General features: G+C 48.1%; 1 protein-coding gene, 1 non-coding gene and 1 pseudogene across 2 annotated transcripts in view; 1 reads left to right on the top strand and 2 right to left on the bottom strand.

The window, feature by feature from the left end:
* LOC124619660 (centrosomal protein of 104 kDa) overlaps positions 1–18,659 on the bottom strand; it is a 445,308-nt gene that overhangs the window by 395,215 nt on the left and 31,434 nt on the right. The window contains exon 2 of the mRNA XM_047146190.1: positions 5,621–5,785. Coding sequence (XP_047002146.1) covers positions 5,621–5,785 — 165 coding nt within the window. The remainder of the gene's footprint in view (positions 1–5,620; positions 5,786–18,659) is intronic.
* LOC124620526 lies at positions 1,855–1,972 on the bottom strand (annotated as a pseudogene).
* Trnas-cga lies at positions 5,222–5,296 on the top strand. Its single transcript has one exon. It is a non-coding gene; the product is annotated as a tRNA-Ser (tRNA).

The following is an 18,659-nucleotide window of genomic DNA, read 5'->3' as shown; positions in this document are numbered from 1 at the left end:
CCCGTGGATATCATTGAATAAATCCAATGTGCACAGGCAATTTTCACTTTTCCCTAGAAGTATTGACTACCGATCTTAAATAGAAATAGGCAAGAGGATATTTTCACTGGTTTACTAATGGCCAATTTTTTGAGAGGTTATTCTTAACCGTCCTTAAACTATGTTTAAACTTATAATTTGTCTCTTATGATAGCAAGTACATGCACAATCTTCTTAATTGCTCAGTGTCCTTCCTAAGGTAATCTTACGTCGAAATGAACTGAAAGTTCTTCACTAAACAAAATAAACACTTATCTGTACTTCTGGGACGGAAAATAATGGACCTGATATCGGAATTATTCCGAAAAATTGAGAAATTACTCGGGACCTTAACTGCAGTCTTCGATCGGCTTGACGTAGTGTCTAAGGAATAGTAGTCTGAAAACAGGTAAACATGCCGACTAAAAACAATTTAACGGATGCTCATCCTGCCTTGCGCATAGAAATTTCCGAGTCGCATGAGAAACTGACGAATGAAATTTCAGAGTCTCAAACTGCGTTGAGCAAGGAAATCTCATAAATCTCATATCGTCTAAGGTAATGAGATACCCGAGCTTAAGTGGGCACATCAGCACTTGCCAGGAGCAATTTCACGCTTAACCACAGAAGTAACTGAAATCTGCCAGAGCCAAGAAACCCTTTCCGAAACAATTCTCAGACCGCGTTACGAATATGTTTCTGGAACAAGGAAAAATAATCAGCGAGCAATTTACCTTACAAAAGGATCAGTTCTTTGCTGAACTGCTGCCTTGAACTGCTTCTAAAGATACTCAAGTGTAAGAAGCAAAATAATGTGACTGTTTTGATTTATCCGTACTGTCATAATAAAATGTACACCCATCCAAGAGTAAGATAAAAAGAATGTAAACGCTTCAATAAAAGTAAAAAAGGCAAGGACTGTTGTGACTTGGCAAGACAGCCAAGCTACTAGGACAGGAAGCCGAAAGGCACGCGTTTAAGCTCACGCAGGCTGGCGTGAGGTCTGGAACAGTTAAAGGAATTATACTAGCAAAAAAGGTACGTAGCTTCTGGAATACTTAACTTTAATCCATAATTGGTAAACATCGGTCTGACGGTACATGCACCACAAGATAAATAGCAGTTGATAATGGCGCCTTGCTAGGTCGTAGCAAATGACGTAGCTGAAGGCTATGCTAACTATCGTCTCGCCAAATGAGAGCGTAATTTGTCAGTGAACCATCGCTAGCAAAGTCGGCTGTACAACTGGGGCGAGTGCTAGGAAGTCTCTCTAGACCTGCCGTGTGGCGGCGCTCGGTCTGCATCACTGATAGTGGCGACACGCGGGTCCGACGTATACTAGCGGACCGCGGCCGATTTAAAGGCTACCACCTAGCAAGTGTGGTGTCTGGCGGTGACACTACAAGGACTATTTACGTAAATGAATAAAATTTCGATAAAGGTATCGATATGTAAGAAAACTTTCTGTCAGTTGTTAAAACAGAAGTTTGTTGAGGGGAAGAAACTCATTCCCTTTTATCATTCTCGTTTGTCCGGTCTCGTAATGCACCCATAGATACGAATAATTGGTAAATCCTGTACTTTGTACTGTTCTGACTAATCATTTGGCGTATTTATCAAAAATGTCTCCCGTTAATACTGCACTCCGTCATCAGGCCACAAATGGCCCATCGGGACCATCCGACCGCCGTGTCATCCTCAAATGTGGATAGGAGGGGCGTGTGGTCAGCACACCGCTCTCCCGGTCGTTACGATGGTTTTCTTTGACCGGAGCCGCTACTATTCGGTCGAGTAGCTCCTCAATTGGCATCACGAGGCTGAGTGCACCCCGAAAAATGACAACAGCACATGGCGGCCCGGATGGTCACCCATCCAAGTGCCGGCCACGCCCGACAGCGCTTAACTTCGGTGATCTGACAGGAACCGGTGAATCCACTGCGGCGAGGCCGTTGCCTCCCGTTAATATAGTCACCTTAAATTGCTCGTTGATGTTTTTATGCTGTGTATTTTCTGTTTTTAGGGACCGTGTGTCAGGAAGGGTCACTAAGTTGTTCGAAAGCAATCAGACCGATCGCGGATCACGTTTTGCTGCTTGAGCATTGTATTCCGAACAGAACCAACATCTTTAAATACGAAGATCAATTCAATTTTGCTACCACTATTTAAGGTGTAAATTAAAGAGAATTTTCGCGGTCAATCTGCTTTTTGAACAATGGCACTTTCATCACTACCCAAGGCCGAAGACACTCACCAGTCTGTAAGAGACAGCGATTTCGCTTTTCTTGCAGGAATTCATATTAATACTCAGAGAGATAACTAATATTTTCAGACGTCTAGAAGTGAATCCTAAACGTCATGCTACCGCTTCTGTGCATGCACTGCATACTATTGCATACTTGCTCGCTGATGTCCGATAAAGGATACATTACAATAAGCTGATCGTGAATAAGACATAAGAAGAAGAAGTGCAAGGTGCAGTAAAAACACTAGCATCAAACAAAGATAGCGTTAGCGGAGACCGGGCGAAGTGATTTCACGAGATTTAACCCGAATAGGGAACGATTTTGCTCATTGGCGAGCGACAAGTAACAGAGGACATCGAAAAAGTACAAAGAAGTGCAGCTCGTTTTACATTATTGCGGAACATGGCAAAGAGTGTCACGGAAATGAGTAGAAAAAGCGAGTTGGGGTGATAAATGGCAACCATTAAAACATAGGGGTATTTCGTTGTGGCATAATCTTTCCACGAAATTTCATTCGCCTGCTTCCTCCTCCGAATATGAAAATATATTATTGTCGCCAACATAGGGAGAAATGACCATCGCAATAAAATAAGCAAAATCAGAGTTCGAACAGAAACATTTACGTGTTCGTTTTTCCCACACGTTGTTAGAGAGTGAAACGGTAAAGGAATAGTCTGGAGATGGTTCGATGAACGCTCTGCTAGGCACTTAAGTGTGAATTTCGGAGTAATCACGTAGATTTTCGTGTAATGTACATCTGTAAGCAAGGAGTTTACTGATCTGAAGGCAACACTCCAAGATAACCAGACGAGTATCCATGAATCTGAATGGCTACAATCACGTGCTGCGATGTCAGGAAGAGCACAATGTGACCCTGCAGATCTTGACGTGAACTCATCACCTCGTATGCAAAGTATGGATGGGGCGATGACAAATTATGCTAGAGTGATATTAGAAGAAAAACTGATTAAACTTAGAGAATTCCGAGTCTTTACCAGATAAAAAGAGCATTCGTAGAGTCATATTGATATGAACTTTTAGAGATTTACTTCTGACCCGTGGTAAAAATTGCTGTTTTGAAGAGCGCGCCGCAGCGCGTAGTGTGAAGCAGTCGCCCTCCGTTTCTGCCGGCGGCGCCGCTGTGGCAATCGCAGCTTTGGTGTCTCCCTCTGGTGGGAAAGGGGAAAAGGGGAAAAGTTGCCTGTTCACGTGCATTTAAGGGGCGCTATGAGCTCGCCAGTCGATCAGTGAGTCAGTCGGAGTGAGTCTAGTCAGTTGGTCAGCCGGGTCTGTGTGGGGCAGACAGTGTCTGTCTGTCGTCCGGAGTGCTAGTATGTGTTAGGCCGCCAGTCTGCTCGAGTTTGCTCAGGCAATGGGCATTGGCGGTTGGATCGATTGGTTGATCGGTCGCGCACTGAGACACGAGATGACTAGTCCGCCTGGAGCGTCGGCGCATGTGAGATCGCCACGTCAGTCCAGTGGGCGGCGCTGTATAGCGAGGGGTAGTGGCTTCGTGGCCGACACGACAGCAACAGGAGTCAACCCACGACGTCGGTCTGGCCGGTGCGAGCTGCGACGCCGTGAGACGGGAGATCGGCGCGCCTTCCTGCGTCCGTTGAAGCGGCTGGCAGCTAACGGTTCGGGAGAGCGTTTTGGGGGGGTGCTGCGCCAGGTCTTCGCCAGACATCACAGTTTATTAGAAGTTAAGTGATTCGTGATCTGTCGTTTCATTTACTTGTTAAATTCTACTTGTTTTCTTGGTCAGTCTCTCGTTCCCAGCTTGCTCGTCTGTCTCTCGTCCGCATTTGATATGCAGTTAGTGTCTGTCTGTCTGTCTGTGTGTCTGTCTGTCTGTCGGTGTGCCGCACGTTAATAGATGCCTCTGTCATATTTATCGGATTCGGTCGTAACGAATTTATTGCTTAAGGTGTAAAGGCCGAATTCCTGAAATATGTTTTTATCTTGCCTATCATCTTGCGAGGTGGAATATGTGTTTATATGTTTGAACATTTTATGTAAGACTGCATTTCATGGGTTTTTATTTAAATGGTCATTTTAGTATATAAAGTTGCCACCCTTTTACCGTAAGAGTTCTTTTAAAAACAAGTTGCACTTTCGGTGGCAAATAATTTTTAATATGAGTAATTTGTACCATTTCCATCCCTCATACGGGGTGCATAGTGTATGTATTTGTGTGAGTTGTTAAAATTTTTAGTTTAAAGTAATCTGGTGTGTTGCAGATTTGCACTAGTGTACTCTTTCAGAGGTTGTTGTGAGCGGTCGTGACTACGGCCGTGTTAAAAGGGAGCGGCAAGGTTCTCAGCCCGAAAGCTGATATTGTCAAAAAGGAAACATTTTGTTATTTCCGCCTCAGAATAAATTGTAACTTGATATTTACAGGGTGCTTCCTGATTATAATTTTAAATCTGTTTTTAAAAAAAGGGGGTTTTAGGAATAAAAGATTCCATTTATTGAAATTTTTTTTTTAAATTTGTTTCATCAGTTACCAATTGGCAACTACTTTCCACGCTCACATAGTGTGATTAAATGTGATGATTTTCTTGATGAGTCGCTAGTAAATAAAGTAAATTCTTTAAGAAAAGATTTTGAAAGTAAAGTCACGGTGCAACTTCCTCGTTCGTGAAACGAAATACAGAATATAAGCAATGTGAGTAGAAACTTCCTGGCAGATTCAAACTGTGTGCCGGGCCGAAACTCGAACTCGGGACCTTTGCCTTTCGCGGGCAAGTGCTCTACCAACTGAACTACCCAAGCACGACTCACGCCTCGTCCTAACAGCTTTACTTCTGCCAGTATCTCGTCTCCTACCTTCCAAACTTTACAGAAGCTCTCCTGCGAACCTTGCAGAACTAGCACTCCAGAAGGAAAGGATATTGCGGAGACATGGCTTAGCCACGGATACTGGCAGAAGTAAAGCTGTGAGGACGGGGCGTGAGTCGTGCTTGGGTAGCTCAGTTGGTAGAGCACTTGCCCGCGAAAGGCAAAGGTCCCGAGTTCGAGTCTCGGCCCGGCACACAGTTTTAATCTGCCAGGAAGTTTCATATCAGCGCACACTCCGCTGCAGAGTGAAAATCTCATCCTGGAATGTGAGTAGATTCTTATACACGGAGACACTACTCTCTGGACAGTTGATGCTGCTGAGTACTGTGGCACATATGAAGAATTTGATTTGCTGGAAGAGTAGCTGAGTAACCGTTGACAGTCCTCCCCACTCCTCGCCTCCTTCCCCCCCACCTCCGCCCTAATGTCATGGGGTGGGGAGATGAAATGATTAATGAAGCAAGAAAACAAGTTGAGTTTGCTGTGACTTGAGAGCCGGCAGAGCGTGTGGTACTCACGGATGAGGAACTGGTGTGCCAGGATCTGTATCCTGCTGACGACGGCCTCTGCGTGCAGCTGCAGCACGAGCTCCTGCGGGTAGGTGCAGGCCTGCGCGGACTGCCAGCCGCGCACCGTGGGGCCGTGCACGTTCAGCTCGGTGGCGCGGTGGTGCTCGTCCTCACCTGCGAACGCCGTCACCAGCCGCTCACTCTCCCTCCTGTGGCACACCTTTTTTATGAAGCGTTTTTTTTTCAAGTAAGTATCATTTTCAAACACGGCCGCTGCGTGGCTGCATTCCGCGATCTGTGCATGCGAGCTGAATATATCATCTATTTAATTTATTTACTGGATCATTTGTGAAGCCTCTTGCCTTCTAGATACGAGAGCTGTTCAACAACCAATGAGCATAATTTCTGTACGGTCGTAATTCATAGCGCTAGAATTTATTTAATCCTATGATTTTCTGGTAGCTTAGTGCTTAACAAACACGTGTACTAGTTTAATTGTTGGCACTCGGCTGTCAGAAGCGGGCAAGCTGAGGCATCTTCAGTATCGTCTAGGTACAGAAAAAAACCAACTGGTTAAAATCGATACCAGTATTTTTGTTCTGAATAACCGGCATTTTTCGGTATTTCTTTGGACTCAGTTACGAGGGTAATCCCAAAAGTAAGGTCTCCTATTTTTTTATTATACTACTGGCCATTAAAATTGCTACACCAATAAGAAATGCAGATGATAAACGGGTATTCATTGGACAAATGTATTATACTAGAACTGACATTTGATTACGTTTTCATGCAATTTCGGTGCATAAATACTAAGAAACCAGTACCCAGAACAACCACCTCTGACCGTAACAACAGCCTTGAAACACCTGGGCATTGAGTCGAACAGAGCTTGGATGGCGTGTACAGGTACAGCTGCCCATGCAGCATCAACGTGATACCACAGTTCATCAAGAGTAGTGACTGGCGTATTGTGACGAGCCAGTTGCTCGGCCACCATTCACCAGACGTTTTCAATTGGTGAGATATCTGGAAAATGTGGTGGCCAGGGCAGCAGTCGAACAGGACCTGCAACATGCGGTAGTGCATTATCCTGCTGAAATGTAGGGTTCTGCGGGGATCGAATGAAGGGTAGAGCCACGGGTCGTACCACATCTGAAATGTAACGTCCACTGTTCAAAGTGCCGTCAATGCGAAGAACAGGTGACCGAGACGTGTAACCAATGGCACCCCATACCATCACGTCGGGTGACACGCCAGAATGGCGATGGCGAATACACGCTTCCAATGTGCGTTCACCGCGATGTCGCCCAACACAGATGCGACCATCATGATGCTGTAAACAGAACCTGGATTCATCTGAAAAAATGACGTTTTGCCATTCGTCGTTGACTACACCATTGCAGGCGCTCCTGTCTGTGATGCAGCGTCAAGGGTAACTGCAGCCATGGTCTCCGAACTGATAGTCCGTGCTGCTGCAAACGTCGTCGAACAGTTCGTGCAGATGGTTCAAATGGTTCAAATGGCTCTGAGCACTATGCGACTTAACTTCTGAGGTCATCAGTCGCCTACAACTTAGAACTAATTAAACCTAACTAACCTAAGGACATCACACACATCCATGCCCGAGGCAGGATTCGAACCTGCGACCGTAGCAGTCACGCGGTTCCAGACTGAAGCGCCTTTAACCGCACGGCCACATCGGCCGGCCCTGCAGATGGTTGTTGTCTTGCAAACGTCTCCATCTGTTGACTCAGGGATTGAGATGTGGCTGAACGATCCGTTACAGCCATGCGGATAAGATACCTGTCATCTGGACTGCTAGCGATCCGAGGCCGTTGGGATCCAACACGTTGTTCTATTTCCGTCCTGAACCCACCGATTCCATATTCTGCTAACAGTCATTGGATCTCGACCAAAGCGAGCTGCAATGTCGCGATACGATAAACCGTAATCGCGATAGGCTACAATCCGACCTATATGAAAAGCGGAAACGTGATGGTACGCATTTCCCCTCCTTACACGAGGCATCACAACAATGTTTCACCAGGCAACGCCGGTCAAGAGCTGCTTGTGTATGACAAATCGGTTGGAAACTTTCCTCATGTCAGCACGCTGTAGGTGTCGCCACCGACGCCAAGCTTGTGTGAATGCTCTGAAAAGCTAATTATTTGCATATCACAGCATCTTCTTGCTGTCGGTTAAATTTCGCGTCTGTAGCACGTCATCTTCGTGGTGTAGCAATTTTAATGGCCAGTAGTGTAGTACATAGACCTGTTTATTTCTACAATGGTTTACATCAGTTTACAGCTTGAACATTTAGTTATTTTTCGACATACCACTTCTGTCGATGCATTTTTGTAGACGCTGTGGCAGTTTTTGTATGCCCATGTCATACCAGCTCGCCGCTATGCTGTTCAGAAAATTATGAACCTCTTCTTCCACCTCGTCGTTGGAGGTGAATCACTTTCTGGCCAAATGTTCTTTTAACTTAGGGAACAGGTGATAGTCACTGGGCGCCAAGTCAGGACTATGGGGTGGGTGGGTGATTATGTTCCACTGAAACTGTTGCAGGAGAGCAACGGTTTGCCGAGCGATGTGTGGGTGAGCGTTGTCATGGAGAATGTGTACGCCCTTACTCAACATTCCTCTTCTCCGGTTCTGAATTACGCGTTTGAGTTTTTTCAGAGTCTCACAGTACCTGTCAGCGTGAATTGTGGTCCCAGTGGGCATAAAGTCGACCAACAATACCCCTTTCCGATCCCAAAAAACGGTTGTCGTGATTTTACGGGCAGACTGTGTTTGTTTGAATTTCCGCGGCTTCGGCGAAGCAGGATGCCGCAACTGGTGTGATTGTTGCTCGGTCTCAGGTGTAAAGTGGTATGCCCAAGTTTCGTCACCCGTGACAATTGAGTCCAGAAAGTTGTCCTGTTCGGCTGCAAGGAGGTGAAGAAATGCGCGGGAAGCATCAACTCGTTGCCGCATGTGGTCCTTAGTCAGCATGCGTGGCACCAATCTTGCCCACCCCCTGCGGGTCCGGGGTAAGAATAGGCCCGAGGTATTCCTGTCTGTCGTAAGAGGCGACTAAAAGGAGTTTCAACCGTTTCGGCCTTCTATGTGATGGTCCCCCTTGGGGTTTGACCTCCATTTTCCAAAATTCTACAGAAGTACGAGCCTTTTGGGGAAGGACACCTTACATGGTGTACCACTGGTCCTAAGTGCACTAAGACCTTGCCACTCAGCATTGCACTGGCGTTGTAACCATACCCACTATTCCTCAAATTGGGCCTAAACGCCTGATGGGTTGTCCAAGTTACGCCCATAGTGCATCTCCATCTGCACCAGCGATCATGATGGACTTTCCATGGCACCAGAAATCCAGCACGGTAGCCAGCCCGTTGTGGTGGGGTCGTCATGTACCCTCTAGGTTGTAGCCCCCTGACAACACAGGGATCGTACTGCCGATACCTGAGCTGCACCCTCCCCACATCAGCCAAGGAGTAGATGCCCGTCTCCTTGGGGCATCAGGACTCCCGGCAATGGTCATCCTGCCAGGTGGCCCTTGCTGCGGCTGGGTGGCGCCCGTGGGGAGAGCCCCTGGTCGGAGTGGGTGGTATCGGGGCGGACGTTTCGCAGATGAAACGTCAACATGTATCAGGTCGCTCTGCGGCCGAGTCTTTCAAAAGAAAAGGTACCGTTTCTAGTTCTGGTTCTCCTGCCCTTTCCCCCTTGGCCACTCCATGGGAGGAGGGACAGGCCCGCCGGCTTGGGGCGAAGTACTTCCCCCGCTATTTGGTCTGTTCTCGAACCGATGGGGGGACGTTCGCCACCTCCAAGCCCATGTTCTTTGTTCAGCACATTGAGGATGTCTTCGGGGAAATCGAGGCTCTCAGCAAGATGCGTTCAGGGTCCGTTCTTATCAAGACCACCTCCGCCACACAGTCGGCGGCGCTCCAGGCGTGCGACCGCCTAGGGGACATCCCAGTATCCATTGTCCCACATCTGGCACTAAATAGGATGCAGGGGGTTATATTTCATCGTGACCTCCTGCTACACTCTGATGAGGAGCTCAGGGCCAACCTGGAGCGCCGAGGCGTGCATTTCGTCCGGCGAGTCCAGCGCGGCCCCAAAGACCGTCGCATCGACACCGGGGCCTTTATCCTCGCCTTCGAGGGGGACGTTCTCCCGGAGAAGGTAAAGGTGATGTGCTACCGGTGTGACGTGCGACCTTACATCCCGCCTCCTAAGCGCTGTTTTAGGTGTTTGCGCTTTGGGCACATGTCGTCACGGTGTGAGGCTGAGCCCCTTTGTGGCGATTGTGGACATCCTCTTCGTGAGAAACATACATGCACCACACCACCTCGGTGCGTTAATTGTCCTGGCGTCCACTCGCCTAGATCCTCAGACTGCCCCGCATATCAGAAGGAGAAGAAGATACAAGAAATCAAAACTTTGGATCGGCTCTCTTATTCTGAGGCCCGGAAGAAGTACGACCGCCTCCATCCCGTGCCATTGACCACTTCGTTTGCCTCAGTTGTGTCCACTCCTTCCGCGGTATCCTCACCCCTATCCTGTCCCCCCTCTGCCTCCTCCGCCCATCAGGGGGCTCTGCCTCCGCCTCCCAAATCCCTCCCTTCCAAATCCTCCTCCCCCATGGCCCCCACCCCCTCTGCCCCAGGGGCCACCCTTCCTCCTCCTCCTCCCCCCACGCCACCTGAGAAGCGATCCTCTTCTCAGGCATCCATCGGGGAAACGTTCCGGACCCCAGCTTCCGAGGTCTGGCGTTGCAAAATGGACCCCGCGCGTGAGGACCTTCTTCGGGTCCAGCCCTGTGCCTCCTTGGCCTTCCAAGAAGGCCTCCAAGAAGAAGTCTCTATCTCCCTCTCCACCCCGGCGCGTTTCGTCTGATGCTCCATCCGTGAGTCGCTGCCCCCGGCCGTCCTCAGTTTCGCCGGGACGCTCTGCTGCCAGGCGCTCCGCCGGCCTTTCGTCGGCAAATGATGCAGCCCCTCCTACCAACCAGGGACAGCGGCCGCGGCTGGCGACGACTCGATGGAACCGGATCCGCCTCCCGTCGGTTGTAGCGTTGTTCCTTCGCAACCTGGCCCTCCGCGGCCGTCGAGGTGACCAGCTCTTCCCCCGTCTCGTTCCCCCAACCTTTTGACTAGCGATGGCGTTGTTTCATTGGAACATAAGAGGTATTCGATCTAATCGGGAGGAATTACAACTGCTCCTCCGCCTGCACTGTCCGCTCGTCCTTGGTCTCCAGGAAACCAAGTTGCGCCCGACTGACCGTATTGCCTTTACCCACTATACCTCGGAGCGGTATGACCTCACCTCTGTGGACGGTATCCCAGCTCATGGTGGGGTCATGTTGCTCGTTCGGGACGATGTTTATTACCATCCCATCCCATTGACCACCCCACTCCAAGCAATAGCTGTCCGCATTACTCTTTCTGCTTTTACTTTTTCAGTTTGTACCATCTACACTTCACCGTCATCTGCTGTTAGTTGGGCTGACATGATGCACCTGATCGTTTAGCTTCCCCCGCCGTTCTTATTGTTTGGCGACTTCAATGCCCATCATCCCCTTTGGGGCTCTCCTGCATCCTGTCCAAGAGGCTCACTCTTGGCGGATGTCTTCAACCATCTCAATCTTGTCTGCCTCAATACCGGCGCCCCGACTTTCCTCTCGGACTCTACTCATACCTACTCCCACTTGGACCTCTCGATCTGTTCCACCACTCTTGCCCGTCGGTTCGAGTGGTATGTCCTTTCTGACACCTATTCGAGCGACCACTTCCCCTGTGTCGTTCGTCTCCTGCACCACACCCCATCCCCACGTCCTTCGCGCTGGAACATACTGAAAGCTGACTGGGGACTTTACTCCTCCCTGGCGACCTTTCCGGACCATGATTTTCCCAGTTGTGACAGTCAGGTCGAATACCTCACGGCTGTTATCATCAATGCTGCCGAACGTTCCATTCCTCGTACTACTACTTCTTCTTCACGTCGCGTTTCCGTCCCGTGGTGGAACGAGGCTTGTAGGGACGCTATCCGCGCTCGACGACGTGCTTTACGCACCTTTCGCCGCCATCCTACGTTGGCGAATTGTATTGAATACAAACGACTCCGAGCGCAATGCCGTAGAGTCATCAAAGACAGCAAAAAAGCTTGTTGGGCCTCTTTCACCACCTCCTTTAACAGTTTTACTCCCTCTTCCGTCGTTTGGGGTAGCCTGCGCCGGCTGTCGGGCATTAAGGCCCACTCCTCAGTACCTGGCCTGACCTCAGGTAATGAGGTCCTTGTTGATCCTGTGGCTGTCTCCAACGCCTTTGGCCGCTTTTTCGCGAAGGTTTCAAGCTCCGCCCATTACCATCCTGCCTTCCTTCCCAGGAAAGAGGCAGAAGAGGCTCGGCCACCTTCCTTCCACTCGCTGAATCTGGAAACTTATAATGCCCCCTTTACTATGCGGGAACTCGAATGTGCGCTTGCACTGTCCCGGTCCTCTGCTCCGGGGCCAGATGCCATTCACGTTCAGATGCTGGCACACCTTTCTCCGGCGGGCAAAAGCTTCCTTCTTCGTACCTACAATCGCGTCTGGACCGAAGGTCAAGTCCCCATGCATTGGTGTGACGCCGTTGTTGTTCCTATACCCAAACCCGGGAAGGATAGACACCTTCCTTCTAGTTACCGCCCCATTTCTCTTACAAGCTGTGTCTGTAAGGTGATGGAGCGCATGGTTAATGCTTGGTTAGTCTGGATTCTTGAATCTCGACGACTACTTACTAATGTACAATGCGGCTTTCGTCGCCGCCGCTCCGCAGTTGACCACCTTGTGACCTTGTCGACATCATCATGAACAACTTTTTGCGAAGGCGCCAAACGGTAGCCGTGTTCTTCGACTTGGAGAAGGGTTATGATACCTGTTGGAGAGGAGGTATCCTCCGCACTCTGCACAGGTGGGGCCTACGCGGTCGCCTGCCCCTTTTTATTGATTCCTTTTTAACGGATCGAAAGTTTAGGGTACGTGTGGGTTCCGTATTGTCCGACGTCTTCCTCCAGGAGAACAGAGTGCCTCAGGGCTCCGTCTTGAGTGTCGCCCTTTTTGCCATCGCGATCAATCCAATTATGGATTGCATTCCACCTCATGTCTCCGGCTCTCTCTTTGTCGATGACTTCACGATCTACTGCAGTGCCCAGAGAACATGCCTCCTGGAGCGCTGCCTTCAGCGTTGTCTAGACAGCCTCTACTCATGGAGCGTGGCAAATGGCTTCTGGTTCTCTGAAGAGAAGACGGTTTGTATCAACTTTTGGCGATATAAAGCGTTCCTTCCGCCATCCTTACATCTCGGTCCCGTTGTTCCCCCATTTGTGGACACAACTAAGTTTCTAGGGCTCACATTGGACAGGAAACTGTGTTGGTCTCCACATGTCTCTTATTTGGCGGCCCGTTGTACACGTTCCCTTAATGTCCTCAGAGTTCTTAGCGGTTCATCTTGGGAAGCGGATCGCACTGTGCTGCTACACTTGCATCGGTCCATAGTCCGATTGAAGCTGGATTATGGGAGCTTCGTCTACTCGTCCGCTCGGCCATCCCTCTTACGCCGGCTCAACTCCATCCACCATCGGGGGATACGTCTTGCGACCGGAGCCTTCTACACTAGTCCTGTCGAGAGTCTTTATGCTGAAGCTGCCGAGTTACCATTGACCTACCGGCGCGACGTACTGCTGTGTCGGTATGCCTGCCGGCTGTTGTCTATGCCCGACCACCCCTTTTACGAGTCCTTCTTCGCCGATTCTCTCGACCGTCAGTACGGGTTGTATGCGTCTGGCCTGCTGCCCCCCGGAGTCCGCTTCCGTCGCCTGCTTCGACAATTGGATTTTGCCCTCCCTACCACCTTCAGAGAGGGTGAGAGCCTGACACCACCTTGGCTCCAGGCTCCGGTTCCTATTTATCTCGACCTCAGCTCACTCCCAAAGCAGGGTACTCCGGCTGCAGTGTATTGCTCACGGTTTGTCGAACTTCGTGCTCGACTTGCCGGTCACACCTTTATTTACACCGATGGCTCCAAAACACGACGGTGTCGGCTGTGCCTTTGTCGTCGGGGTCGCCACCTTTAAATACCGGCTCCTCGACCAATGTTCCAGCTTTACGGCCGAGCTTTTTGCTCTCCATCAGGCCGTTCAGTATGCCCGCCGCCACCGCCATTCATCGTATGTACTCTGCTCTGACTCACTCAGTGCTCTTCAGAGCCTTGGAGCTCCATATCCGGTCCATCCCTTGATTCAACGGATACAGCAGTCCCTCCATTCTTTCGCTGATAATGGTGGTTCTGTCAGCTTTCTGTGGGTTCCCGGACATGTAGGAGTGCCTGGGACTGAGGCTGCGGATGCTGCAGCCAAGGCTGCAGTCCTCCTGCCTCGCCCAGCCTCCCATTGTGTCCCGTCATCTGACGTTTGTGGGGATGTATGTAAGAGGCTTGTGTCGTTGTGGTGGGATGCTTGGTCATCCCTCCAAGGAAACAAGCTCCGGGCAGTAAAACCGCTCCCAACTGCTTGGACAACATCCTCCCGACCATCTCGGCGCGAGGAGGTCCTTCTGACCAGGTTGCGGATTGGGCATTGCCGGTTTAGCCACCGCTACCTGCTCTCCGGTGACCCAGCCCCGCAGTGCCCTTTTGGTCAGGCATTAACAGTGCGCCATGTTTTATTGTCGTGTCCCTGTTTTAGTCAATTTCGTGTTATCCTGTCCCTGCCATCTACTTTACCGGATGTTTTAGCTGATGACGCTCGAGCAGCTGCTCGTATTCTGCGTTTTATAACTTTAACTGGCCTGTCCAAAGACATTTAACCTTTTTACTTATTTTATCTGCATCTTTGTCAGGTCCTTCTGATGTCCCCCCATCCCCTTGAGTTTTAGCAGATTCCATGTGCTCTAACACCAGTGACTGGGCGCTAATGACCTCAGCAGTTGAGCGCCCTTAAACCCTAACAAAAAAAAAATCTTACCCACACCTTCCGGGAGTTCAAAGTTTCCGTAAAAATTCTGTGAGCGGCGCTTCGGGAAACCTCAGGAACCAACGTGCAGATATCATCCAGGGTAATGCGCAGACCGCCACGCATGCTTTGCTCAACCTTCAACTCTGTCGCCTCAGAAATTGACGGTCTCCCGCTCCTTTGTTCGTCGTGAATTTCGGTCCGACCAGCTACAAACTCTCTACACCACTTGCGAACATTTTTGACATCCATACACGACTCACCATACAATTCCGTCAGTTGGCGATTGATTTCAATCGGCGCAATGCCCTTTGAGTTCAAAAACCGAATAAGTGCACGCAATTCGCACTTGGCGGTAACATCCAATTGGAGCTCCATTCTCAACGGCTGCCTCAGCACAGCGTGCGCATGTTTTACCCACTGCGCGTAAAGCACTCTTCATAACAGTGTGACCAACTACCACGCAGAGTTCTGTACTTATAAGAAAATAGGAGACGTTACTTTTGGGATAACCCTCATACGAGGGCTGTTTAGTAAACAATTATCATAATTTTTGTACGGTCGTAGTTCATAGCGCTGGAATTTATTTAATCTTATGATATTCAGCTAACTTAGTGCTTAACAAATACGTGTACTAGTTCCATTGTTGGCACTTGGCTGTCAGAAGCGGGCAAGCTGATACATGTTCAGTATCGTCTAGGTACGGGAAAAAACCAGCTGGTTAAAATCGATACCAGTATTTTAGTTCTGAATAACCGGCATTTTTCAGTACTTGTTTGGTCTCAGTTACAATAGGAGTTTTCCATTTTTTGCTAATAACCAGGCAAAAGACCGAAATATCTATTAGTCATAGCAGCATTGCTAAAATTTTTCGTTTTAAAGTAAATCTTTTTTAAAAAATAGGAGCAATTTTTATTTGTAAAGTTTGCATTGCTTTCAAATAGTGTATTAGTATAGAAAATGAAAAAAGCGATCAGTGCTATTGTAAATACCATGTCAACAGAAACAAGTAACAAACACATGGCGAAAAGATTGATACATCACTGCTAAGGGAATAATATGCCAGTTGTCATGGGTCGTTAAGGTACGCGTGTGTGTGCAGGGCGCAAGGCGTCTCCCGTATGATTTATACGGTATTTTCTCACTGTCGTCACCTTTCATTCATTGTACTGCGAATGGCACCTACCATAGTACGGAAATATCTTTACGAAGTGACGTGGCAATGAAGTACAGTGGTTCATTTGCTTTAAAAGATTAAAGTTTTGTCTGCAATTTCTACGAAATAACAGAAGCGGAAGGAAATTACGGTAACAGTAACAAATTGAAATTTGAACAATTCATTCAAATTATACAATAAAAACAAATGTAGCTGATCTGTTGCCTGTGTCTACATAAAGCCTTTATCTGTTTGTAGCCCTTGAAAACGCCAAAATTAACACGAAAAACCTCAACCTTAGTTTTCACCCCAAATAGTGGTATGATCCCTGATTACAACACGGGTTTTGAGGAAAGTTTAAAAGAATTAGAATCAAAATGAGAATATTAGTGATTTTTTTGTAGTATTTAACCACGTATCACTTATCGAGATAAGCAGTGAACGATGGACGGACAAAGCTTTCTTTTATTTGCCTAATTAATTTAATATTTTCATTCTATGTATTTTGAAACCGAGTGAACTGAAATTTTTAAATTATTGTTCGATTTCTGCGTTTATTAAAGGAAGTAATAGGAACAAAAAACTGAAGATTTGTTATTTCAGAAACCAGTTATTCTGAGCGGTTTTAACAGTCAAGCCGAAATGGCGTCGAAAAAAAAAATGATATGACCGAAAACCGGATGTTTCAGCGGAAATCGCCATCCTTAGCTATCGCCTACCGCAGAAATGGAGGTGACGGCCGATGAACAATACGCAGCTTTGAAACACTACTTTCGTCTCAACACCTCTCCAGCTGAGCTCCATGCCATGTTAATGGAGAGTCTGTTCTGTTCTACTGCACAGACCAAAAATGGTTTAAATTGTTTAAGAGGGGAGACAATCAATTTCAGAGTAAGGTGGACCCAACGTTCCATGTACTGCTTAGCAAACAGAGATTCGCTACAAATTCATACGTACCCAAAGCCTCACAGACAAATCAAAACTAAGCGAAGCCATAATTACACTACTGGCCATTAAAATTGCTACACCACGAAGATGACGTGCTACAGACGCGATTTTAACCGACAGGAAGAAGATGCTGTGATACGCAAATGATTAGCTTTTCAGAGTATTCACACAAGGTTGGCGCCGGTGGCGACACCTACAACGTGTTGACATGAGGAAAGTTTCCAACCGATTTCTCATACACAAACAGCAGTTGACCGACGTTTCCTGGTGAAACGTTGTTGTGGTGCCTCGTGTAAGGAGGAGAAATGCGTACCATCACGTTTCCGACTTTGATAAAGGTCGATTGTAGCCTATCGCGATTGCGGTTTATCGTATCGCGACATTGCTGCTCGCGTTGGTCGAGATCCAATGACTGTTAGCAGAATATGGAATCGGTGGGTTCAAGAGGGTAATACGGAACTCCGTGCTGCATCCCAACGACCTCGGATCACTAGCAGTCCAGATGACAGGCATTTATCCGCATGGCTGTAACGGATCGTGCATGTTGCAGGTCCTGTATGGGCCTTTCTGGATACAGAAAATGTTCGACTGCTGCCCTGGCCACCACATTTTCCAGATCTCTCACCAAGTGAAAACGTCTGGTGAATGGTGGCCGAGCAACTTGCTCGTCACAATACGCCAGTCACTACTCTTGATGAACTGTGGTATCGCGTTGAAGCTGCATGGGCAGCTGTACCTGTACACGCCATCCACGCTCTGTTTGACTCAATGTCCAGGCGTATCAAGGCCGTTATTACGGCCTGAGTGGTTGTTCTGGGTAGTGATTTCTCAGGATCTATGCACCGAAATTGAGTGAAAATGTAATCACATGTCAGTTCTAGTATAATATATTTGTCCAATGAATACCCGTTCATCATCTGCATTTCTCCTTGGTGTATCAATTTTAATGACCAGTAGTGTAGTTACGAAGGCTATGCTTGAAGCGTTCAACGAGTTCAAAATTCTACCGACTTGACAGAAAACCCTAAGAAGTTTTGGTCGTATGTCAAATCAGTAAACGAAACGAAACGAATCCGGCTGCCCAGACACTCTGTGTCTATACTGGCATTAACAAAGAGGATGACATAGTAAAGACCGAAATGCTAAACTTTTTTTTCCAAACCTGTTTCACAGAGAATGATCGCATTTTAATTCCTCCTTTAAATCGTTGCACGAGCGGCAGGAGATTGATATCCAAATAAGTCAGCAAAAGACAGAAAAGCAACTGAAAGCGCTCAACAGAGGAAAGACCACTGGACCTGACGGAATACCAATTCGAATCTGTACAGAAATTAGCCCTCTTCGAGCAGCAGTGTACCGTATGTCTTTTGAGGAGCGAAGCGTTCCTAATGATTGAAAAAAAAAAAAAAACTGGTCATTCCCATTTTCAAGAAGGATCGTCGAAAAAACGCATAAAACTATAGTCAGATGAAGAATATTGGAACATGATTAATGCTCACATGTTAGTATTTTATGATACTTGGGAGGATCGAAAATCTCCTCTGTAGCAATCAACATGAGCTCCGAAAACAATGATCGTGTGAAGCCCCGCTCGCTCTGTTCGTCCACAAGACCCAGAAAGCAGAGGGTACAGGCGCCCGCCCAGGTAGATGCCATGTTCCTTGACTTCTGGGTGGCGTTCGATACAGATCCGCAACGCCAAACAGCGTCCACGCCGGTGAGGGGGGGGGGGGGCGGGGGTTGCAGGAGGGGGTCGCCTCCTCTTCCCCCCCCCCCCCCTTGCTCTCAGGGAAAGGAAAAAACATATTGTAGTCACGTGTTTTTCTTTCAATAATAAGTATACTGTTTTAGTGGAGTATCAATACTATGGTCTAGTATTTTAGTAAGAGAACAAAGTTTTTAACAGTGTCAGAACTGGAATTTTTTTATGGCTACTGCCTGCCAGGT

This window comes from Schistocerca americana, chromosome 6, assembly GCF_021461395.2.
Source record: "Schistocerca americana isolate TAMUIC-IGC-003095 chromosome 6, iqSchAmer2.1, whole genome shotgun sequence".
Taxonomy (NCBI): Eukaryota; Metazoa; Arthropoda; class Insecta; order Orthoptera; family Acrididae; genus Schistocerca; species Schistocerca americana.
This window is presented reverse-complemented; position numbering and strand designations above follow the sequence as displayed.